The following is a 26,487-nucleotide window of genomic DNA, read 5'->3' as shown; positions in this document are numbered from 1 at the left end:
GTAGAGGTAACAGGCAGTTTGCTCTTCCTTTTTTAAAAAAAGTATTATAAAGCAACTGTGAGAGATTAAACTCTCCCTCGCCTATAGTCTTTTTGCAGTTGTAAACATTTGTAGTAATTTCAGATTGTGTGCCTGGCGTCTGTGTTATAATCAAAACCTAATCTCTCTCTCTTCCCTGCTTCTTAAGGAGACTCTAGGAAACTAGTTTTACTGGGCTAACATGGAGGAGGAAGACAAGGAAGGGTGGATGGGAAAGAGAAAGGAACAGAGAGAAAATAAGGCAGGGACAGATGGAAAGAGGGAATTAAATGAATGAAAGAGAGATGTCCCTTTTCTGGGTTTGTTTTTGGTGGCTCCCTGCCCGCTTTTCCCGTTTGGCTGCCCAGTAGCATCTCCTGCAGGCTCGGCCCTCAGCCCCGCCCCCTAGCGTCGGAGTCCGGTAGCCAGCGGCTGGAGCCTATCTCTTTAAATGACAGCTGTGGCTGGGGTCCCAGTACTGGGCTTGACGTCAGTGCCGCCTCCTGGGCTGCAAGGAGTAGTTAGCGCCACCGTCCGCGCTCGGGGCTCACGGCGCGCTTGCAAGCTGCTGGGGCGGCGAGTTTTCTTTGCTCCGGCCCCTCCTCCTGCCCTCCCCGCGGAGAGCGAGCCGCAGCCCCAGAGCCTCTCGCAAGTCTCCCTCACACTTCCCCGCCGTCGCCCCAAAGGAGCGGTCGCTCCTCTTCGCGCCTCCTCCACCGCCGCTCCCGCGGAGCTACTCTCCCGCGCATCGCTTCCCCGATGGAGCTCGGGCGCCGCCGACGCCGCCGCTGCCCCGAGCCCTGAGCCCCGCCACCCGCCGGGAGGAACGCACCGACCCGAGGGTGCAGGGCGCCCAGGCGCACGCAGAGGGCAGGGGGCTGCGAGGCGTGCGGGGCACGGGCTCTGGGAACCACAAAGTGCTGCTCTCTCAGGTCACCTGGCCGCCGGTGGGGGGGACCATGGCTCTGAAGGACACCGGTAGCAGCAGCAGCACCATCCTGCCAATTAGCGAGATGGTCTCCTCGTCCAGCTCGCCCGGCGCTTCGGCAGCCGCCGCCCCGGGGCCCTGCGCACCCTCGCCCTTCCCCGAGGTGGTGGAGCTGAACGTGGGCGGCCAGGTCTATGTGACCAAGCACTCCACGCTGCTCAGCGTCCCAGACAGCACTTTGGCCAGTATGTTCTCGCCTTCTAGTCCCCGGGGCGGCGCCCGGCGCCGGGGCGAGCTGCCCAGGGACAGCCGGGCGCGCTTCTTCATCGACCGGGACGGCTTTCTGTTCAGGTACGTGCTGGATTATTTGCGGGACAAGCAGCTTGCGCTGCCCGAGCACTTCCCGGAGAAGGAGCGGCTTCTGCGCGAAGCCGAGTACTTCCAGCTCACCGACCTGGTCAAGCTGCTGTCGCCCAAGGTCACTAAGCAGAACTCGCTCAACGATGAGGGTTGCCAGAGCGACCTGGAGGACAACGTTTCTCAGGGCAGCAGCGATGCGCTGCTTTTGCGAGGAGCCGCAGCCGCCGCGCCCTCGGGCCCAGGAGCGCTCGGCGGCGGTAGCGGCGGCGCCGCGCTGGACAAGCGCTCCGGCTTCCTCACACTGGGCTACCGCGGCTCCTACACCACCGTGCGCGACAACCAGGCAGATGCCAAGTTCCGGCGTGTGGCACGCATCATGGTGTGCGGGCGTATAGCTTTGGCCAAGGAGGTCTTTGGGGACACGCTCAACGAAAGCCGCGACCCCGATCGGCAGCCTGAGAAGTACACGTCCCGCTTCTACCTCAAGTTTACCTACTTGGAGCAGGCTTTCGATCGCCTGTCCGAGGCCGGCTTCCACATGGTGGCATGTAACTCCTCAGGCACCGCCGCCTTCGTCAACCAATACCGCGATGACAAGATCTGGAGCAGCTACACTGAGTACATCTTCTTCCGTAAGTTCGCGACCTCTGCATTTCCTAATTTATCCGCAGCTCCCAGACCGTGGCAGGTTCCAGCTCAGTTGTAACCCTGTAAGGGTGTCCCCTGCAGAAGTGCCCCAGGAGGGAGCTGGTTAAATAGTGCAAGCAGGTCTTCTTGCAAGCCTCCCTTATGAAGGGAGGACAGTTTACTCTTTCCCTCCTTTCCAATCTCTCTTTCTAGATTAACGTTTTCGCGAATTCAGTAGCACCCAGTCCCTACTTAAGGAAGTCCTCTTCCATAACTTTATTGATCTTGCCCTCTTGCCCCGCCTAGCTTTTGGATGCCGTGAGTTGTCCTAGACTGAGGACAGTGACGAGGAGACAGGAATACATGCTGCGCTCACAGGCCTTCCTCCTGTCTGCTTCCGTGGGACTCTTGGCGGGGAGTGGGGGGTCAATTTGTGTGTCTCTAAGTGGTGGTCTTCCAGGCGGCGGAGTGGCATCTAGGCATTGCTGGACTTCGCCCAGAGTATCTCTCTCCTAGGTGTGGGCCAGCGCAGCGGCGCCAACCGCGGGCGGTTTCGGTAGGGGGCAACCAAGTGATGAAAGTGCCTCTAGGATTCCTCAGGGGCCTGGGCGTGGTAGCGGTTGGTGGCAAAGCTTATACTGACCAATGGAAACCCACAATTACCCGAGGCAGTTAGCACCTTAAGTGCAACTCCCCCGTTTTGGACTGGCGAGGGTGGAAGGAACTAGAGGGCTTGGATGTCTGAGGGCAATTTTCAGGGTTGGAGATTAGAAAGGGAACATGCCCGTGTGTGTGTGTGTGTGTGTGTGTGTGTGTGTGTGTGTGTGTGAGAGAGAGAGAGAGAGAGAGAGAGAGAGAGAGAGAGAGAGAGAGAGAGAGAGAGAGAAATATGAATGGGGGGGAGAGGGAGATAGATTATGTTTCTTTTTTGCATCTCTTGGGTGCTAAATGGGGTTGAATGCACTTTCCCAAAGTGAACATTGCATGGGTTTTCTGAAATACTAGAAATAGGAACAGGATTTCAGAAAGTATTTGACACATTTCATCCATCCATCTATCTATCTATCTATCTATCTATCTATCTATCTATCTATCTATCTATCTATCTATCTATCTATCATCAGCTATCCATTTAGTAGTGCATTTCTGGTGGGGGCTCAGTGGAGTTCAAGGACTGTTTGTGGGTAGAGTGGGAGTGTGGCTTCCACTATTCTCAGTGACAGGTGTAAAGTTAGAAGGGCAACAACTTGAGGAAAATTTGGGTAAATGAAAAGTTAGCTGAGATGGTTTTGCCATTATTTACAAACATTTTTCCTTTGGCATGTCACCGAAGAAACTTGCTTGTAGCGTTAGAAAAAGTAGCATTGAAAACTCACAAGGAACATAGATCTGCTTTGTTTATGTTTATTTATTTTACTAATTCATTCACTATTGGGGAAATGTACAATTTTGTACACTTTGTTTTGATTTGAAAAGTAGAAGAGACTTCTCCTTGAACAAATGCAAGCTTGATTATAAGGTGGTCATTGTCTGTATATTTTGGTAACCTTGGAGGTAGGAGACAGATACGCACATTAGCTCTAGAGTTAAATTGTCTTTGAAAATAGTGCTGGATTTCCTCAGGAAACCATACCAAAGAAGCAAATGAAGTGTCTACTGAAGTGGTAGATCAGAACCCAATTGTCTTAACTATATCAAAGTATTATTTGTTACACAGGAGCAAGATTAATGGTCAGAAAAGCCACATGAAGGAAAGTAGTATTTTTAGATTCATATAAAATTGGCATCTCTTCAGTATATATTAAATAAAACATTTTAGCATATTTTATTTATCTTTATCAATGAACTTATTTTAGATTTTAAATATGTAAAAAATTTCATCAAAGAACTATTTTCAAGCATTTCAGAAGGTGGTGTGAAATGAAATTTTGCCTTTCTTGTGATTAGCGATTTTTGTTAAAATAGATAGATGCATGAGTGTTTTACAGAGTTAAGTTTCTTAAGATTTCTTAAAAATTTTGGTAATCTTTCATAATTTCAGTGAACCTCCCCCCCCCCAGAAAATTATAGACTTGAGAATGTTCATTACATTGATTATGAATAGATAATACAGTTGGCCTATAAATTAGGAAAACTTAACTAATAAGATAAATTGATATTTAAAATTCAGGATCTTTGAAAAATCTGGAGCTAGGATTATTACATAAAATAAAATATTCAATATATTGGATGACTTTATATATCTATGAATAACCACTTGCAGAGTACTCACTTTCCTTTTGAGCTCTGAAATTGATTCATAACAGTCCCAGAAATATTAGGAAGCAACCCAGAACTTTTTTAAGGGTTATTCTAACTTTAGGTTGAATTATACAATCCCAGGTTAAATATTGTCTCTTGAAGATGCAATTCAGCTGTGACTCAATTAAATATAGCTCTCATTTTAAATTTGAATGTAAAATTTATCTTGAGTACTAATATATATATATTTATACATATGTACATGTATATAATATTTTATATAGCCTCCATTATATTGCCACAGATTATACTGAATGGAATTTCTTTTAATATTTATCATGAGAGTAAAATTATTGGATGACCTTATATATCTATTTGTGGTTTAGATGCATAAAAGAATCTTAATGTTTTAATTTTCCCCTTGATACATATTTTTCAAAAATACTTATTTGTTATATAAAATGTATTTATTTAGTGCATAATACATTATCGAGTTACAAGTTACAAGTGAACTTAGTGGATTATGCTACTCTAAAAATAATAGAATTATAGTTATGCACTTTAATATCAATTTTAGCATTCTGCATCACTCCTGAGTTTCTACAATAGAAGGAAAGAGATTGGCAAATGGTTCAGTAATCCCAGCCATTGCTACTTGCAAATGTGTGATCTTGGTTAACTAACTTACTAGTTTTGTATTTTAGTTCCCTCACATGTATAATGGGACTTATTATAGTACAATTTTATAAGATTTGAGAAAACAAGAAAAGTGTCTGACCCATATTCAAAGTTGAGCAATGTTAGCTATTCTATCGCAAGTAAAATTCTATAAACCTTATTATTCTTGCCAACATTAAACTTTCATTTTTGGTTTATTCAAAGCATAGTTAATTAAAGTTGTTTGTAAAGTTAATCAGAAAGTTATTTCTCAATTAAATAATAGAGTGCTAAACTTCGAGGAGTATGAAATAACTAATTAAGTAACTAACTTCTACCCTGGAACTTAAATTTTTCAGACCAAGTGACCTAGACTTGCCAATCATCCTCCTGTTGGTTTTTCTGGATCACCTCCCAACAGAACACATTTCTGATTCAGAGCCAAGATGTGTTTTAGCCCTTCCTACTAGAACTTGAAACTTTGACAATATTTTCTGAGAAATACCAAGCTGGATTCACATCTTAAGTGCTTGTATTTAAGTCATTGGGATCTAATGCTCAAGGTTATATACAGCCTACTAAACATTAAATTCCAGGTTTATTTGGCTACATGGACACCTTCATCTATTTTCACTCTTCACTCATTATTTATCAAGTTTTTCTAGTATACTACAGCATGTACTAGTATGATAAAGTTTCATATGATAAAATTATTCCTCTGTTATTGAAGATGGATTGCCCTTTTCTTGGGCAAAACAGAGTGGTTTATTGTGCTGTTTTGGAGGGGATGTCTGGTAAGTGTAGCTGTGGCTGTTTTAATTAATAAGAGATAATAAAGATAAAAAATTATTTTTTACAGTATTGCATAGACAGTGTATAGTTATATACTTAAAATGTGATATGTAGCTCACTCATAGTTAAATCCAGCATTATGTATTTCTTTGATTTTTCATATTTAGTAATTTCACAGTAAAGGAAGTGCTGATATATTCCTGTTCTCTTTTTAATAGTAGTTTATATGTTGAACTCCAAATGTTTGTTGAGCAAACATACATGTATGCAAGTACTCAATTCCACAGGAGGCTGTGGTATGACACTGGATGCTCTAGCGGGCCTTTGAACTTGAATGTATTGTATAGTACTCTCTCTACACATACCTTCTTCTTTAGCTTTTTGTGCTCCCCTGATGCAACTTTGTGTGATTAGATAGAATGGCTTTATTTCTAGGATTACAGTCACTCCACCAAGTAAGGTAAGCATTCTCTTGTCAGTGGGATGGAGGAGATCCAGCTGCTGATCTGAATATAGGTTCCCTGTCCCTTGACATACTTCTCATTCTTAGTTTCTGTTAACCACATAAACTTTTTCTTTTAATTGTTTTTTCTTCAGTGCTGGGGATGGAATCCAGGCCTTCACAGATGCTAGTCAAATTCACTACCCTTGAGCTGCAACTCTAGCCCCTGTAAAAGTTTCTAATTACCATAACAATTTAGTGGTGTTTTGTGATTTCAAAAATACAAATATATAAAGTATTTTGTGTCGAATTCATTCATTTATAAATTTACTTCCTGATGCATTGGCTTTTTAGTGTATCCCCTGATATCCCAGCATTATAATGCTGAGTGAACCCTGGCTGTCCGATCCTTCTTCATGGTGCTTCAGCACTTCTCTATATTTTCATTATTCAGCAGTTATAGATCCTTTATTGATTGTCCTACACATGTAACCACCTGTTTTCATGTTGACCTTCATGTTAGTTTTCTCCCTGAGAGTTTGTGTTACATCTCAATTTTGTATTATCTGTGGCCAAGTGAAAGAGCTAACATGAATTTACTGACAGTGTTTTCCAACTGAAAAGGTGGATTGAGGAATGAGCTATAGGTGTTCAAGAGTACATTGAGACAGTTGCTGAATTTGAGACTTAGTTTCACTTCAGTTTAAAGAACACTTGTTAAATAATTTTACCAGGCTATAGAACCTGTAACATGCAACTGTGGACAAGACAGAGGCTTTATATTTAAGATAATTACTTTGAGCTTTATGTAATTGTAAATTATATTATAGAAGGGTTATTAGGGGTTATATTATAGAAGGGTTATTAGGTGTTATTTAGTATATTAGCAAGAGGCAGGAGTAATTACATGAGTTGTTACACATCGATATAAAGAATGAAAAGAAAATGTTAACTATGAGAAAATTAAAAGGCTCTTATAAGCTAAATTGTTAGAAATTGTAAGCATACACATTTCTTGATATTTAAATTATAGTGGAAGGTATGGTATAAAGGATCAAAATTTAATAGATTGATTTGTTTAGTGTATGCAAGATTTGGATAAATTCTCAGTGCTCCAGTTTCTCCTCTATCATGTTGAGTAATTACTTTTTAAAAAATAACAGAGTATGGAATGATGGTTGCCTCCAGATGTGATCAAGCCCTATTTTGGTATGAATTCAGGAAGGTTTAGGAAGTATCTGTCTATACCAATAGATAATTATTTGCAGATCAGTTATATCTACATTGCAATTTCAACTCAGTTTTTAAAAGACATATTAAAATACACTTAATAGGTATTAATGTTTAATGATCAACATAACACTATCAGTTTTACCTATATTCATTAACCTTGTGTCAGGGTAGTTAATAAACATAAACTTTGCTGGCCATAACAGCACATTATTTCATGCTATCTAACAGGATGTTTATTAGTTTGATTATTCACTAGTTAAATCTAGTGCAGTGTTTGGTCAGCTTTTACCTTATAATGTTTTTTCCACCATATTGTAACCATTCCCATAAAACTCCATATAGGGGAAAAAACCCAAGTTAAATATAACAGAAGAATGTATGAAAAAATATATGTAATGTTTATTGTGCATTACCAGAATAGAGATTTAACCCAATCAGTTATGCTACTTTAATTTCTCTCACCGGTTATAGTAACAAAAACCCTGACAAGTGATTTCTAATGTATCACTCTTTCTTATCATTTTGCATAATAGTATGTATTTTATAATATTTGGTAAAAGTAGAATAGAGAGATTAGTATTGCCTAACTCTGTTGGTTCTAAGAAGCAAATTCTTAAACACTCTAAATGGTTTAATTTAATACTTTTCAGTCATGTTCCTTGGAAACTTCAGGCTATAGCTTTGAGATCTTGGGAAAATAATTAAATCTTCCTGAAGGGAAAGTGAGGGAAACAACAGTATTCACCTTATAGATTTGTTATGAAGATTAAATGAAGTAATCCATATAAAACACAGAACCGTATCAGGCACAAATTAAGTGCTCAATAAGTATTAGTAACTGCCAATATTAATTTAAGAGCCCCCCAATACATAGGTAATCCCTTTCTCTATATTATTAATAATAAGTAACAGATTCCTTTTTCTTTTTGAGGAAATCGAGAGCAACACTTGTACAAAATTGCATCAGAAAAGTCTTATTATCATTAGTGAGTTTTTACTTTTTTAAATTATAGACTTGTTAAATATACCATTAATTGTTACATACTATAAAACAAAACCCACCTTTATTCTAATTGGTTTTTTATTATTTAGGGGGAAAATGTACCTTTCCAGACACAGTGCTAATAATGGTCAATTTGGGTATAATTAATAAGTCTACTAGTATTCAATGAAAATTGGCTCAGACCATGGGATATATTCAATCTGTTACTCATATTCTTTATTTATATTTCAGATGGGAGCTTCTAGCTCTGATTTTCAGCAGTTTTATGCAAGAGAACAAATTGTTACGGAGCCACGTGAGCTCAAACATTGCTTAGAGTTTGGGCATTTGGCCAAAATTTTAGGCTATATTTTAGATTCAAATGCATATCTTTACAAATTTAGGAAAACTGTTAGCTGTCAACTCAATCAGCTTCTATTGAAACTGTTCTTTGAATGTGTTTCTAGTTGCTCAAAGTCCAGGTATTTGTAGAAAGCTGGGAAATGCTGGCAGCTGTTGAGAGGTAATTCTCTAATATTCTGACCTCTTTTCTTCTGGTTGGTGAAGGCTGCATCTAGCATGCCTCTGTGCAGGTGGTGGATAAGAATTCATGCATATAATTCCAAAATGACTTCCACTTTTCTTTTGATGAAAAAAGTTGCTAACGTGGCAGCTTTTTAGTGAATGGTGAGTGGAAGAAGGCATGGTGGGTATGAAATATTGGTATCATCTGTATGGTGGTTTTTGGGATAGGTCCTTCTAATATTGATCCTAATTTAGGATTAAAATTTTTTGACAATTGAAATCCTTGGGTTATATTCTTAACCTTCATGGGTACTTAGATTTATTTTATTTTGCGCTGCTTTATTTTTCTGTACTTCAACTCTTCACATAGAAAATGGTAGAAATTGATCTTCTTTTCCATCATACCTTCATGGAACACCATAAATAATATGTGTTAAGTAATTTATGCTGAATGAAAGTAGAATGTGTTTTCTTGTTTTCCTGTGTCACACTGTCATTTCTTAAAAGGAATGTGTTGAGTACATTACTTTTAACAAAACACTTGTTAAATGGGAAACTTTTTCATGCACTATGTCATTCAATGGCTTTTTAAGAAATTGGAAATACTAAACTATTAAACTGAGAGAAGTTCAAACTAATTTTAAGCTATTGAATCATATCTCTTATTTAGTCTGCTTATATTTATCCATGCATTCATCAACTGAATTATATGCCTGTAGCCTGTTAACTGCTGAAAGTGAGGTAGTAAAGAATAGTGAACTTGTTTCCTGTCTTTCATCACCAGGGCCAAGAAATACAGATTTGCAGCCTGTGTGCCCTGCTTGATTTTATATTTAATGTTAGGTGAATGGCACACTGAGCACATGTGCCTTTCATAAACTGAGAGGCTCTGTGTAGTCCCTGCTCATGGCCAAACATTGATTATATCTCTTACCCACTTCTGACCACAGGAGCTTGTGTGTGTGTGTGTGTGTGTGTGTGTGTGTGTGTGTGTGTGTGTTGGGGGGATGGTATGTGTGTGTGTACAGGTATACAAAAATCAGCCTGTCTTGGGAGAGTATCAATATGACTGTGTAGTCACTATTTACAATTTAAAACATTTGAGCAATAGTTGAATAATGACCAATTTATGTTTAAAAACGAGGTACTTCTTGATGTTGATCTTTTGTAAAAATTACTACTTAGAGAAAAATGTAGTCTTTTGAAAGTGACAGTCTTTCTGGTCTGTGTTACACCTGACTTATTTTCTGAGAAAGTTTATCATTTACAGAAATAGAATTCAAGAGTCCGATTTTTGTCATAATTCTTATAGATATTCCATATTCCTGAAGAATAAATCCTTAAGTCAAGTTAAAATGAAGACTTTCAGAGTTATCTGTGGCAAGTATCTGATAATTAAGTTTAAGTTAGAATTTGATATAGTTTTGAGGTATCCTTTCCGTTTCTGTCAAGGGGCCTGTAAAGGGTTGATTTAGCAAGCTACATAGACAGTGGTTTAAAGATATATGTTTTCCATATAATAAAAGAAAAGGACCTGTTGACAATTGGTAATATTGCTGGTAAATGAAATCAAGCACATATATGCTTGACAGTCTAATGCTGAAGTTGCTATAGTTTAGTATATGATTATTCCTTTTCTTCTGCTAGCCTGATATGTTTCTAAGCATTTTAATAACCATTATGATATTTCAGTTTTTACTTTTTGTACTAACATGTTTGGATCATAAAATAAGCTTAGTTTTTTCAAGATGACTGTTTTATAGCTGCTACTATCAAACCATTTGATACTTAGCATTCTTGCTGCAGAGTTTAGTAATAATACCCAGTCTTTGATAAACCTAAAAGGAGGAGGGAGATATTTACCCCACAGTTTTAGCAGAATCATCAAACTCTAGGGACCAATGGCAATGTTTTTTTTTCATTAGATTGTATGAAGTATGTTATGAGTTAAATTGCACTTTCCCCCCAAGACATGGTGAAGCCCTAACCGTTTGCTTTGTACCTCAGAATGTGGCCTTACTTGGAAATGGCATCTTTACTGAGGTAATCAATTAAAATGAGGTCGTTAGAATGGGCTCTAATCCAAAATACTGGTAGACTTACATGAAGGGGAAATTTGAACATAGAGTTAGCCATTCACATCCACAAGAGGAATGCCTACATGTATGTGAGAAAATGAGGGCAGAAGTAGAAGAAATGATTTTACATGACAAGCAATGGCAGAACCTGCCAACAAACCACCAAAAGCTAGGATAGAAACTTGCAACAGATTTTCCCTGGTGGCACTGAGGAGGAACCAACCCATTAATACTTCAGTATGAGACTTCAGCAATCAGAACTGTGAGTTAGTAAATTTCTGTTGTTCAAGCCACTGACTTTGGGATGCTTTGTTCCAGCAGGTCTGGCAAACGACTACGGCACTTTCAAATCCACCTTATAAAAAATCTGGAAAAATCTGAAAAGTCAATGGTTTTCAAATTCTGTTTTTTTCTGAAGTTAGTTAGAGACAACAAACTCCAGTTCAGCTAATGTATGCTGGAAAGAATTTATTAAGTGTAATAGCTTAGTGCAGACTGGCTGGGAGGGTAGAGCTTCCAGGAATGAATCCCAACCAAATCACAGAGTAGGGCTGCTAAGGGAGATGCTTCTTCGTAAGGATTTGGGCAGTCAGGAACTTGCAAGGCAGCTTCCAGGGGTTAGTCACACCACCTGGGCTATGACGCATGTCTCATCAAAACACCATCCTTAGCATACTTTCTTCCTTCTCTTTTGCCTAGACTCACAGGAGTGTCTAGTTGTGGAATATGAGTCATATGTGGAAAGCAAGCCACAGGAGAGTCTAGGAAATATAGTTTAAGGAAAAAAAAAAAACAAAACAAAAAACACCAACAACTCCTCCCTGTGTGTTTTCATAGTTGGTCTGGGTAATCTTATTATTTTATTAATTATTATTTTTAAAGTTTACTCTATGTGATTTTCACCACTTCATCCTCTATAGCCATTCTGATGGTTTAACATGAAGCCTTGTATATTTATGTGTGCTGGAAAAATGTGCATTCTGTTTTGTCTTGCTTATATTTTTAGTTTGTATATACATTATCTCTCTTATTAAGCATTTACTTTTTTAGATATCTTCATTTTTTGTATTTAATGTAAACTAAGTGATTGTTCCTAATGGCTGCTTTTTACTTCCCAACATGTTTTTTATCTAACTCAGATTGCCTTCAATCTGATTATGACTAAGTTCACTGAGACCTGTGTGAAAATTTCCTGAAATATACATCTGGGATGGGAATTGTTGGGCCTCTGTATATATGTTATTTGACATGTATGTCATTTGACTAAATACTGTCAGATTGTTTAGCAAAGGAGTATATATCGGTCTACACATCTAGAACCAGCGGATGAAGTAATTGTTGCAAAAATAGGTGAAATTTCACTTGTACTTTAATTTTTATTTTTCTGATTTCTACTGATAGAAATGTAGTTTTTAGTTCTCTAATCTCTGTAAATCACAAGGTTTTTTTTTGGGAAATAATTTGCGTGAGCTGGTCAGAGGGATCCACTATAGTCTATGTTTTTCACCACATTCTGCCCCTTTTGAAATTTCAACCACAGCCACAGCATCATGGACACAAGCTCCTGAATAACATGATAAAACTTTATGCAAATTATTATTTCCTAAAGTTGCCCTACAAGGGATTCCATGTCTCATCAGCCTGCCTCCATTGTTGGTCCGTATGTGTTACTACATTGTACCAATTTTGAATATGATTCCTTGTGGCATGGTCATCTTTGATTATGCCAGTGTTTGTTAGTTGCCATCAGTGAGTTCAATAAAAATTATCAAATAAGAGCATGACTTCAATGAAAGTTTTCCATTTGATAATAGGAGAGTGGGAAACACAATGGCCATGGGTCTGTAGCAGATCTTTGCTGTGAAGGCATAACAAACAGTCCTTCAACTGGCCATAGAATAAATTCCCTGTTAAATCTTTCTTGTGTTGTTTGATTCATCCCTTGCGTAAGACTCTTTTGTATTATCCTTTGCGGTCTTTTCCTTTACCTTCTGAGAGATTCTCTCCTGTTAATTGTCCTTGGAGGCCACCTCTGAGGCCCCAATGGCTGCATACCCTCCTGGCTGCCTCTCAGATTTCACAGATCACTTCCTATCTTTGTAGGTCGGGGGTTTGTGAATTGCTCTCAGGGTTAAATAGCCTAGGCTTTTCATAGCCAGCCTTACAGTTTATTTGGCAAAATAATTCTCTCAAAAATCATTGCGCACTTCTGGTCAGTTTCATGAGCAAATTAACCAGGATCTTGTGTTAGTAAAGTTTAGGATTAAAGAGTATTTTATAGCCTCTGCAAGTCACTTATTTCTCCCTCTCTTAATCTAATGGTTTAGGAGGAAGTTTCCAGCTTTGTCAGCAGGGTAGTGGCCTTTGCATGAAAGGGCACCAGACCTGTGTCCTGTTAAGGCAGCAGTTTGATAGTCACTACTTAGATTTTGGGTTGTCTTTTTTTTAAAAATGTAACTGAAAACATAATGAAAATAGACACAATGGTTAAAAAAATAATAAACTCCCACATGCTCATCTCCTAAATTCAACAATTATCAAAACAGTACTTCATTTCTCTCTTGTTTTTTTCCTAAAGAATTTTGAAGCAAACAGAAAATATTATGGTATGGTTGCCCCTACATACTTAAATATCTAAAAATAAAAATGGATATTTTCTTGCATAAGCATTATTTTGTTTTCAATCCTAGCAAGATAAATCATAATTTCATGGAAATACCTGATGCATAGTTTATAATCTTAAATCCAAGATTATCTCAAAAATATATTATACATATTTCAAAATTCAGGAATAGAGATTTTATTTTTGTGTCTCATTTTTTCTCAATATAGGATAGTTTTTCCTCTTGTTCTTTGTTTCTCTGTTTTTCTCCACCCCTGACTCCCACCATCCGGCTTTACAGGTAATGATGTCAGTTTGTTTTGCTGACCAGATAAGGTTCTTGCAAAAGACCTAATTAATGGCCTACATTATGGATATGATTGTTTGCTTTTTTGTGATATCATATAAATTGTTTTTTTCCTGTCCCTATATTTTCTATAAGTTGGCCTTGACTAGATTCAACTTCTTTTTTTTTTTGTAAGACTATTTATAGGTGATTCTATGTATTCTGTTTTGCAGACAGATTATGGTTGTCCTGTTTTTAATGACACTTAGGTTGATTAGTAGATGTCAGTCTGATCCCTCCAGTATAAGTTTGCCTAATAATTTTATCATTAAATACAGTTTCTTGATTCAAATATTATATTAGGGCCTGCAAGATTGTAGTTTTCTATTTTTATCCTATTTTCCAAATTTATTGGTTGGAATTTTTGTAGTGAAGAACTTTCTCTGAAGAACTACTTAAAATATGCTCAACGTAGGAGAGGCAGGGCAAATGCACAAGTCTTTCTTATTGATTTTCAGTTTTCATAGTAGGAGGGCAAACTGATCAGAGCCAGAACTTGAAGACAATAGAATCAGAAAATTTTATTTTTCAGCATGTAGCTACTTTATGCTGATGTTCAGCAAGCCCATCCTCTCTGTGCCTCATCTGCATTTGGGAAAAACGTCTAAAGAGATAATTTTTATTAAAATATCTATAACTGTATTCTTATTTGTACATGTCACATCTCTGTGAAGAAAATATTATCTAACTCCTCTTATGATATTTCTTTGTGTAGAATATGTATTTAGTGAACAGGAGACTAGTAATTTTAATTGTATTATATCAAACAGTTCTTATTTGTGAATTGTCAATGAAATGAAAGTATAGAAAATAGGGTCTCATTTTGGCTAATGAAAAACACCTGAAAAATATTTATATTGTGGTTGTATATAGTTTTAAAGCAGATATACAAAGTCAAGAATAAATGAATATCTGTTAAATTGTTAGACGACTATAGTTGTAGTTATGCTTTAGTGCATAAAAATTCAGGCAAGGGTTAAAGAAAATCAGAAGATGTTGGTTCCTTTTGCTTCTGCCACTTTCTAGTTATTGATCTGGTGAAAATCACCTTGGGGTTATTTCCCTATCTCCCATTTGAAAAGGATTTAAGCATAAAAATGATGACATTTGTCAAGTTTGTCTAGCATCTCAGTTGAATTGTGCTATAAAATTGAATCAGTAGTGAAATAAATTAATTGCTTTGAGGTAAAATATGAGGAGGGTTGTGGCTAAGGAAGTACATCCTATGTCATGATATAGGAAAGATGCAAGTGGAAGGTTCTACCCTAGCAACTTGCCAGTGAACAGCTTTCACTTAGCTTTTTTTCTATTTTTTTTTTTTTAGTTGTAGGTGGACACAATACCTTTATTTTATTTATTTGCTTTTATGCGGTGCTAGAAAATGAACCCAGTGTCTCACACATTCCAGGTAAGCCCTCTGGTTATATCACTGAGCTACAACCCCAGCCCCTCACTTAGCTTTTGAATATAAAGTTAAGTCAGTAAATTTCGAGATAAAGGGTGGTAGAGGAAAATTACAGACAATGTAATGCCTGTATGTTGTAATAATCCCCCAAAGTTCATGATGAGAGCAATTATTACATGACTTTAAACTCCCCAGAGGAATTCACTATTAAACCCGAAGCAAATGTTTTGGTCAGTCAAGTTAAGGAAGGTTATTTCATTTTAGATCTAGTCTCCTTTTTTTTAATATTTTTTTTTTAGTTATAGATGGACCCAATACCTTTATTTAATTTATTTATTTTTATGTGGTGCTGAGGATTGAACCCAGTGCCTCACACATGCTGGACAAGTGCTCTATCACTAAGCCAGAACCCCAGCCTCAGATCTGGTCTCTTTTTGCTCCGGCATGAAGTGTTAAATTGTGTCTAACATTCAGTACTATTTCTTGGATGAAGTTGTGAAGAATGGTATATACTAAGCAGGCATTTTAAATGAAATTAAAACTGGTGATTTCTCCAGTAAGGGTGATTTTTAAAATTAGATTTACTTTCCATGCTCAGTAAAGCCTCACACTGTGTTTGGCACCAAATTGTCACTTGGAAAATGATTTTTGGTTTATTTAGGAAAACTGCGTGATGGGTAAGTAGAGACATCTTATGTCCAGGTTTAAGGAGGAGGGCTCTGGAGTAACAAGGATACATATACCCCATATTCCTCTTTAGTTAATAACTGAGTTGACTTTGGGTAAATCATTTATCTTTTCAAAAATCATGGTTTCCTCTTTTGTAGAATTCTTGGAATAATAGTATATATTTCAAAAGATTGTCTGAGTATTCAGTAATGTCATGCATAAAAAGCCTTATTTACTGAAGTAACTATTTTACTTATTATTTATAAAGAACAATGGGGGATAAGATAAAGAGGAGGATGTAATTGCTTGAACTGAATGAAGAGTTCAGGAAGGCATTAGAGAAAAAAGACATTGCAAATTATTGATGGAACTGTGGACATTCACGTGACAGGAATTGATAACTTTGCTAGTCATACAAACATAGTCTGTTCAAGGAATAGTTTGATTTGGGTGAATATCAAGGAACATTTTGAGGTACAGAAATTAGAAATATAGGCAGACGACACTAGACGTCAGGCAAAGGATTATAAATCATAAATTGATTTGACAAAAATGTGCATTTGGAAAAAACAACTGTGGAAGCAGAGGGACATACAAAATTGGGGAAACTAAATTGGTTTGGTTAGCTGATGGCTATTGGAAAGGTTCAAGGTAGAGTTGAGCCAGTGCACAGCAGTGGCAATGGGAAGCAAAGGATGAATTCTTGCGCTAGAAAGGTGGTATAATCAAGTGAATTGGGAGTAAGGAATTATAGCAGCTGGCAGCTGGCCTGTAATTCATTAATTCACTTTATTAATGGATGTCTTACAAGAAAGAAAAGAAAATGGAGGATATGGTCAAATCTCCATATCAATTTGCTGTCCCAATAAAAGAGAAATGATATTTCTAGTAAGGAGAGACCTTATCTTGTGAAGCTCTTTACCAGATGGCCCTAATTAAAGGGTGACTTACAGTAAATAAGTCACATTCTATGAAGAATTTCTATCTGGTGGATTCCATATATGCCAGTCAGACATTAGCAGTATCAGAAGAGTGGTTGTTTGTGAAAGCCACAGAAGAAAAACATTTAGCACAAATAAGTGTATATTCAAAAGTGGAAATGGTGCAGGGAATCAGTTGCAGATTCAGACTCAAAACATCAATTAGATTTACCAATTAGAAGCTTATTAGTAACTTCAGAGATAATTAAAGAAAATTATAAATTAGTAGTGGTAGCAAAGTGCATAACTGGGAGGTGGTCTCTGGTGTGGATTCAGAAGCAGAGAGGGTGGATAATTGGATTGATCTCACTTGTGGATTCTTAATGCGGATGTTATGAACAGATCAGAGGTAGTTAAGGATACCAATGAGAGCGGTTGATGTGATCAGTTGCTTTCTCTTGGATGAGTGAAGAAATCAATAAAGCAGTGATAGTCTAAGGTACTTGTAGCAATGTCATTTGGGATATTAGTTAAAAATCTAGTATTCCTTACTGAAATGAAGTTTTGGGAATATTCTTTCAGAACCTTTCTGGATTAATATTTAAGAAGCTTAATATAAGTAAGTGGGTTATAAGAAAAATTATGGTCTTTTCATAATATTAAGTAAAAGAAAGGACAGAGATCTGTATATTTAGAATATTTTTAATTATATTAACAAATAGCTGGTAAATGTACATGCATTGTAAAGACTGGATGGATAGTTTCATCTCTCCTTTGAGTGCCCTGTCTATTGGTCTAAATTGTCATAAAACAAATAATAATAATCTAAATAGATACAGACCACTAGTTTCAGGATAATGGATATTTTAATAACTTTTTCTTTCTTCTTAAAAATTTCTTTCCTTCTTTCTTTTTTGTGGTGCTGGGGATCAAGTCCAGGGCCTCAAGTTTACTAGGCAAGCACTCTGCCATTGAACCACAATCCATCCCTAACTTTCATTTTTTTTTTTAGCAAATATTTAAATTGCAGCTTATATTTCTTTTGTAATTAAAAATTAATCACAATATTTAAAATTAGATAGTAAATGATATATATATTCATATATAGAACTATAGAAATAGAGATAAAAAATACACACTTCAAGAAAATGTTTTAATAGGATAGAAGGGAGAAAGAACATGAAATCATTTTAACTAAAATTAGGTCTAGAGGGAAAGCTATTTCAAAAAAATACATTGTATTAGCTTTCCATCAACGTTACAAAATACCTGAGGTAACTAACTTATGAAGAGAAAATTTTATTTTGGTTCATGGTTCCGGTAGTTTTAGTACAAGATCTATTGACCTCCTTTGCTGTTGAGGGTAGCACATGGTAGGAGCATGTGGTGCAGGAAACTTGCATATGATACCAGCCAGATATGCAAAGAGGAAGAGAAATTTTCAAAAAATCCCTTCAAGAGCATGTCTCCTGTGACCTAATGACGTCCCACAGGGCTGTACCTCTTAAAGTTTCCATCCCAGTCCAATCATGTCACCTTGAGGACCAAACCTTTAACATGTGAGTCTTTGGGGGACATTCAACATCTAAACTATTGCAGTGGAACTAAAGCAGACATTTGTAAAAAAACACAAATGCCATGTATGTCATCATTTTGCCTAGGGCAGCCCTTGTTCTAAATAACCCAGAGACTGAAAATGCTTAATTTTGTCTGACTTTTTTTTTTAAATCAACTTTTGAAAGTGTCATAAAACAAATAATAATAATCTAAATAGATACAGACCACTTTGTGGAATCACTACAGAGATGTGTAGGAAGTATAGGTCTGAAAAATCTGTGGTCATGAGTCCTATGGTGTTAAGAAAATCCCTGAGATTATTTTAGAGGAATGGCGGATATATGCTGTAAGATATCTGGGCACCTAGGAATGTATCTGTCAAAAGCTCAAAAGCTATCCTGAAAAAAAAAATTGAGTGCAGGAAGCCAGAATATTCTTTGAAAACCATATGCAAAGGCATTTTTTGTTGTTTTTGATGAAAGTTAACATTGTCCAAGCCATTGGAACATGTTGATTTCATAGATGTTTATCAAGTAATCATGAGGCCAGAATCTTTAAAAAGGAATTTCAAAATATGTATATCATAGGCATCATCCTTTCCTTCAGGTAATTTACAATTTAGGTGAAGAGACAAAATAAATGAGGTTTTAATTCTGAAAAAAGGTACTAAGGAGAGAAAAGATGGGATGAAAGTGATTAGCATTCATCTCTCCTTCGAGACCCCTACCTACTGGTCTACCCAGTCCCACTAGAAATCTGCAAGTTGATATGTAAGTGGCATACCTGCTTACTGTGTCCAAGATAAGCTCCAAATTCAAAATCTTCTTTCTTTTCTCCTACCCATTCTGTTTTAGTAATTTTATGCCTTCTAATATACAAGCCAGAAAGTTAGTAACCAACTTAACACATTTTTTTTTATTATTATGTTTTGGAATTAAAAGGAATTTTAGGTGTATATTCTAGTTTAGAAGTATTGAATCTGAGATCCAGATTGGGCAAAGTTATGTGTACAATCTGCACATTTTTAGAAGACAATGAGGTCCTTAGTGTTCATAAACTCTTAAAGGGATCTGTAATCCAAATATCATTGATAACACTACTCACTATCTGGACTAAATTCCCACCTTACCTGTTATTGACCTTGGGGGGTTCTTGTGCTCTTTTCAAAAGGAGAGAAAAGCACATCTGAGACAGGACCAAGATTCTTCCCACATCTGAGCACAAGGCAGCATGCAAGAGACACAAATCCCAGACAGACTCAGAACAAAGGACAAAAAGTGTTTAGCTTTTATATCACGTGTAGGACGGGCAGGGACCCAATCTCTTGATGTCATCACAGGCAGAGGGAGTTTTCGTTGCCCCTTTGCTCTTCTTCATCATGCCTCTTCAAGGGATGCATTTCTCATTACATCTGAAGTCTCTACCTTGGGGTGTGATTTTTACTGTGCTAGTAAAGTAAATGTAATTATAGATTGCTTTAGTGATTATTCTCTGCATGCATTTGCTTCCTGCCACCTGGAATCCACCCCTTGTCATCTGGGAGCATCCCTAATATTATTTTCAGAACAGGGAAGACCATTGTCCTTTCTCAGTGGTTTTGACTTTAATGACCTTTCTTGTCTGGCTCTGGCTTCTTGGTATTTCTGCTGACCATGTCTCAGAAGACTGAGCTGGCTTCCCAACCCACCATCTCCAGGGATCTTAATTCCATAGCCTTGAAGACTGCTCCACTTTTTAACTCCTAATTTTCTGGTGGGTCTGTTAATAGCACAGATCAGGTCCAGCTTGGCTTCTCAGATGAATGGAGAAACTAAAACCCACAGAAGATAAGAGGCTTTGCCAAGGTTGGATCTCTGTGGAGAACAAGTAGGCTCTGGAAGGCTCTTTATAAGACATTTAATGATCAAATCAAATTATTTCCTGTAGAGGCCATCATTTATTATCATAAATGAAAATGTGTTGGTGGTCATGCAAGTCCTAAGGTATTGTTCTTGCTGTGCCCAAGCATTGGAAAATTCTGTGATAATTTCTCCTAAGTTTAAAGAGGTTATGCTTATATATAAACATTTTGAGTGCTTTTTATGATCAAATTTTATATTTATATTTTAAAAATTTGTGATAGAATGAACTTCTTTTTAACTTGTTTTTGCAAATTAATTACCATTATGTTTCATGTGCCCTGATCTTATTTCGGATTTATGAATCCATTTCCTAGTCCAATGCACTACTATCAAAAACAAGGACATGTTGTATAAGATATTTATTTTATTATCTTAATAGTTTTATTTTTCATGTTAATGTCTTTTAACTATCCATAGTAATCTTGTATGCAGTGTTCAAAGATAGGAATCCTGTTTTATTTATTTATTACTTTACTAAATGATGTTGTCCTTTTCTCCTTAATTTATGCTTACTTATTATATGATTTGGGAAATTATCTTACTCTTATATTAAGTTCTCTTTTCTGCTTTGAAGAATTTATTTCATTTGTTTAGTTTTTGTTAATGCCATACATTTTTTAATGTTGTGGATTTGTATGTTCCTTCTCAAAATTGATTTCTACTTTGTTGAGTTTTTCATTGTTATGAAAGATATTGTACTTTTGATTACATCCTCTAGCTGGCTATTTGGTTATCTCTAATGTAGAGAATGTTCATGATTTTTATAAATCAATCTTATATATAATCAAACTCTTTCCTGAGTTTTAACAATCTGTCTGTTAAGACTATTGTTTTTTTTCTATTGAAGATCATTATATTATTTACATGACTGATTTATTCCTTCTTTTCCAATATTTGTACATTTGTTTCTTTTACTTTTTAAAATAGCACTTTCCAGGCTTTATAGCACTATCTAAAACATGTTGAATGATGCAATTCTTGGACCTTTATAATTATGTAATTCTTTTGAAATTTAATGCATAATTTTGGATGAATGTCCATCATGATTTTATTGTAAAGATAATGTGCCTAAAGTTTTCCACTTAATTATAATATTTAAGCATAGTATTTACTTTAAGGAATTAGCTTTTTTTAGTTGTTGTATTATTCATTTATTATATGTGGTGCTAAGAATCAATCTCAGTGCCTTACACAGGCAAGTGCTTTACCACTGAGCCACAGCCACAGCCCTAAGCAGTTAGTCTTTAATTATCACAAAGTTTAGGGCATTCCTTTATAATGCTAGTTTTCTAGGGATGGATTTCTCTTTTTAATCACATTTTTTAAGATATATTCAATCTGCTTTCCTACATCTCTTGAAATAATTGTAGGTTTTGTCTTTGTTAGTCTATTGATATGGGGAATTTATGTTTTTTATTTTTTTTGTACTAAGGTAGTCTTGCAATTCTGAAAAAAATCTACTTAATTATATTGAATTTGTCTTTAATATAGGATTACATTTAGCTGAAATTTTGTCTTGGAATTTGCATATATATCCATAATCCAATGAATCTATAATTTTCTTTTTGTACTCCTTCTATCTAATTTTGGAATTAAGATACACTACTTTCATAGAATGGGCAACTTGTTCCTGGTTTTTACTTGAAAGGTAAAAATTATCTGGTCTTTGACAGAATGCATCTAAAAATCAGCAGAATCAGCAGAGCCAGGGAATTTTGGGGAGGAAAAGACTGTCTTTTACATTTCTTTAATACTCATAAATCTGTTCAAGTTTTCTATTTCCTTTCATACCTGTTATATATTTTCTGCTTTTTTCAGCAATATATCTTTTGCCTCAGTGCTAAACTAGGTAGCACATAAGTACTCATAACCATTTTAATCTCTTTTTATGTCTATGTTTACTTCTCTCTCATTTCTGGGCTTTTTAAAATATGTATAGCCTTTCTTCCCCCTTTACCTTCCTTTTTTAAATCTCTCTGTGTTTTCTTTCTTACTCTCAGTTTTGCTCACTTCTTTAAGGTTAATGAGCAAAATCTGGTTTTTGGTTGAAGTCTCTTCATCTATTAATCTCTTTGAGGTTTTAAATTTTGGGGTTTTCCTTGATGGGTTTGTTCTCTATTGATTTTTTTTAAATATCTATTATTTTTTCTCCTTATTTTGCTAGGTTTGCTCGTTTGCTCCTTTCTGGCTCACTAATTTTAATAATTGGCTCATTTTGTCAAGCAATTTTTTAAAATAAATTTACTTAAAATAAATTTCCTTTTAAATGGTATCCTTTGACCAAGTTCTCCCCATCCCACAACCATCATCTCAGTTATATAGGAGGAATAAGATTCAAGTGATCACTTATACACTAAAGTGACTATAGTCAATGATGGTTTTGAAAAATATAGAGAATACACATTATGTTCTCTTACCACAAAAATGATAACTGGTATCATTTAGTTAAAATGTTTGTGAATAAGGCAAATTAGAACATTGCACATTGTACATACACTTCAGAACATCATGTTGTACATGATAAAATAATATATGGTATTTTATAAAGCACTCATGCACTTTAGTATGTATTGCTCAGATTCAATTCTCTTAAGATTTCTCTTTTACTTTTTAGTATGTTATTGAGTAGACTTGCTTGTTTCTTAAACTTTGTTTTGAGTTGCTCTTTTACTTTTATTGCTTTCAGCTAGATAACTTTGATGTATTTATGCTGTTATTGCTAAGTATGATCTGGAAAATGATATGGAGAATAACCCTTCCACAGTATATCCAGGAAAGGCAATTGCAGGATTGCTCCCTTGGTTATCCTGTGATGGAGCACTGGGCCATTCTCTGCCACAGGATCTTATCTCACAGCACAGTTTTCTCATAGTTTTCATAATGATAGACATATCTGGTTCCTTAGATCTATGGTTTTCTCTATCTTTTGTCCTAAGGATGAATTATTGGGGAATAAACACCAACTTGTGCAAGTTTTTCACCTTGTCAGGAACAAACAGAAACTACCTAGTATTTTCTATTCAGTGATTCTTTGAACATTCATCAAGTATTGCTTGAGCAATGATGATGTCCAGAATAGTTCTAGATTTTAGGATTAGTTGTAGAAAGATATACACTAAACCCCTGTTTTTATTTGTAAAAGAATATTTTGTTTCTAACTCAAAAGGAAACATCTCCTTATCTTTATTAAATGCAAAGCAAGCTGATTTGTTAGACCTGGTTTAAATGTCAGTATAGTGTGTTAGAGCTTTTTGTCACTGTGACAAAATACCTGTCAGAAACAGCCGAAAGGAGGAAAAGTTTGTTTGGGCTCTTGGTTTCAGTCCCATGATTGGCTCATTCTAAGCCAGAAATATCAAGGTGGAAAGGAATGGAAGTGTAAAGCCAGGATGGAGAGAGAGGGAGAGAGAGAAGGAGAGGGAGAGAGAGGAAGGAGAGAGAGAGAGAGAGAGAGAGAGAGAGAGAGAGAGAGAGAGAGAGAGAGAGAGAGAGCGCGCGCACGCGAAAGGGTACCAAGGGTAAGAGATATGAATGTGCCTTAGTATCTGTTTTCTCCAACTAGGCCCCACCTCCTAGTTTCCACTACCTCCCCATAACCTATTCAGCTCTGACTTCTTCAGTGACTTAATCCATTAATTAGGTCAGACCCAGTTACTTCCCCAAAGTCCCACCTTTGAACTTTGTTTCTTTGGTGACCTAGCCTTCAACATCTGAGCCTTTATGAGACATTCCAGATCCAAATAACAAAACAGTTATATGATACGCAGTTTGAAGAGAGAGAGAAGATTGGCTGACTGTGGTGTATTCTTAATTCTTAGTTGTCTTTGCCCTTTCAGATTCAGAAAGAGCAAAGGTAGTAAATCACATTTAATTGTGGAAATGATCTGTGGAAAATAAATACTTCCTTCCTTCCACATACGAGAATGTGTAGACTCCTTGGGTGTTTTCGTTTTCTTGGGTTGTCATCATAAATCACCACAGAATGGGTGACCTTAAACACATAAATTAATTTTGTTACAAATCTGGATGTTAGAGGTCTGAGATGAAGCTATTACCAGGTTGGTTTCTTCTTGGGCCTCTCTTCATGGCTTGGGGACGGCTGTCTTCTGTTGTCTTCATATAGGTTTTCCTTTGTGTATTCTGTCCAAATCTCTACTTACAAGAACACCAGCCATATAGGATCACAGCCTGCCCTAATCACCTCGATTAACGTTAATTACTTTCTTAAAAAGACCCTATTTCCAAGAAGAGTCACATTATGAGGTACTGATAGCAAGACTTCAACATATAAATTTTTGGGGTAGCGCACAGCACACAATTCGGTCTATAATTCAACTTGTAAGCACAGTGTATTCATTAATGTTAGAATAACAAATGCTCCTGGTAGATAGTCTCTATGATTGAATTAGCAGAAGTGCATGCCATTTCCATATGTTTGGAGATGAGTTTTGAGGGTATTTAAAACCATGAGACTAGGTGTTTAGCTTTTCAGAGATAAAATCTGAAACAATTGCTAAGCTTAACATTTTTGTGGACAAACTTGATTTATGGAGGGAAAAACCTCACCTATTAAACTGGGTAAGATTTCTTTTGATAGGCAACTCGAAAACAGCATTTAGCTGTTTTTAAGTCTATGAAGAATATTTTCATTTTTTTGAACTAATTTCTGTCTATAAGTATAGATGTGAATTATTTGATTGACAGAGAAGTATAAAGAGAATGGCTATTTACGTTTTATGTGTGTGGAGGTTCATCTAACTACATAGAAAAGCAGGATACTGTAGTGGAAAGAGCCTTGAGAGTCCTGGCCTGTGAGCAAGAACATTTGCGGAAAACATGCCTGATGTATGGAGTCAGTAAAGCTAAATTACCAGGCTGCTCATGACTGGAAATATTGTGGGAGATGGCAGTAAACCCAGGATAGTCTTTTTTTTAAATCCATAGGTAAGTCTTTATTAAAGGCTGACTAACCCAGATTGGTTAACAATGTCTCATTGAACTTGAAAAGCAGATGCCAGTCTTCGTTTAAAATCCATCTAGAACCCTTTTGGCTGGGCTACTTGACACTACTTCATTATGTATAAATTCAAAATGAAATTATGATATCATTTAAATATCGTTCTATGAACACTTGAAAATATGTATATCAAATCAAGTCATAATCATAATTCATAGTTCTCATTAAATACCTGTTCTAAAAATTGAACTTCTCAGAGTGTAACTTCATATAATGGAGGATATTTCATTGATTAGAACATTCTTTTATGTTTTAAGCAGCTCACTTCTGTTCATAGGGAAGTGCTATTCAGAATTCTTATGTTTTTATCACTACATTTTCAAGTAAACGATTTAATGGTACATTTGTTACTTATTTTCTTTCCCCTGCCAAATTTTTACTCTCCATTTGTCTTTAGGATTCTGGGTTCACCTTTAAAGGGAGATGAAGTTCATTGTCTCTTGTGGGCCATTGTCAAGGACTTCTTCCAGCTTAAATGAACAGTGGAATTGGGTCACTTTTTATTAAGCAGACAGACTTAGTAGACATTTTCTGGAATCACAGCTGTGTCAGTTAATGAACTGCACAGACGCTCTTGTTTCACTGACATCTTGACAGTTCATAAAATAATTAACAGCATAACAGTTTTACTAACAGACTATTTTGCATTCAGAATCTTGTCATTACTTCAGAAATTTCCAGAGAGGAAAAGTGTGGAATCTGTTCCCTTTAATGGCTATTAAAGAGACAAATAACAGGGTCAACTTTTAGGTCAGGCTTTCTCAGCCTCGTTGACATTTGGATGCAGTAATTCTTTGCAGCAGGTGGATTAACTCAGGTAGGATGTTTATCTGCATCCTGGGCCTCTACTCAACAGGTGCCAGTAGCACATACTTTCCCCTCTGCAGTTGTAACAATGTACAAAGTCTGGAGATTACCAAATGCATCTTGGAGGACAAAATTTCCTTGGCTGAGAACTGCTTAGATGGGTGTTCAAATATGATCAAAAACATCACCAATGACAGCCACCACTTCACTGCCACTCTAAGGCTGAGGAGATGGAAAGGAATATTTGCTTGATATAATCCAACTAGCAGACACTATTGTAGAAATTTTGTGCTATTTTGTTTAATCCTAGTAGTCCTATGAAGAGATAGAAGATTGGCATTCTCATTTTACTGCCATGGAATTGAGGCCAGGATAAGTAA

The 26,487-nt window shown here is 36.6% G+C and overlaps 1 protein-coding gene across 1 annotated transcript in view; it reads left to right on the top strand.

The window, feature by feature from the left end:
• Positions 1-975: 975 nt before the first annotated feature.
• Positions 976-26,487, top strand: part of Kctd8 (potassium channel tetramerization domain containing 8) — a 247,074-nt gene continuing 221,562 nt past the window's right edge. Inside the window, exon 1 of the mRNA XM_005319957.3 lies at positions 976-1,938. Coding sequence (XP_005320014.2) covers positions 978-1,938 — 961 coding nt within the window. The 5' untranslated portion in view covers positions 976-977. The remainder of the gene's footprint in view (positions 1,939-26,487) is intronic.

This window comes from Ictidomys tridecemlineatus, chromosome 9 (assembly GCF_052094955.1).
Source record: "Ictidomys tridecemlineatus isolate mIctTri1 chromosome 9, mIctTri1.hap1, whole genome shotgun sequence".
Classification (NCBI taxonomy): Eukaryota; Metazoa; Chordata; class Mammalia; order Rodentia; family Sciuridae; genus Ictidomys; species Ictidomys tridecemlineatus.
Note: the sequence above shows the minus strand (reverse complement) of the source record. Positions and strands in the feature narration are given on the sequence as shown.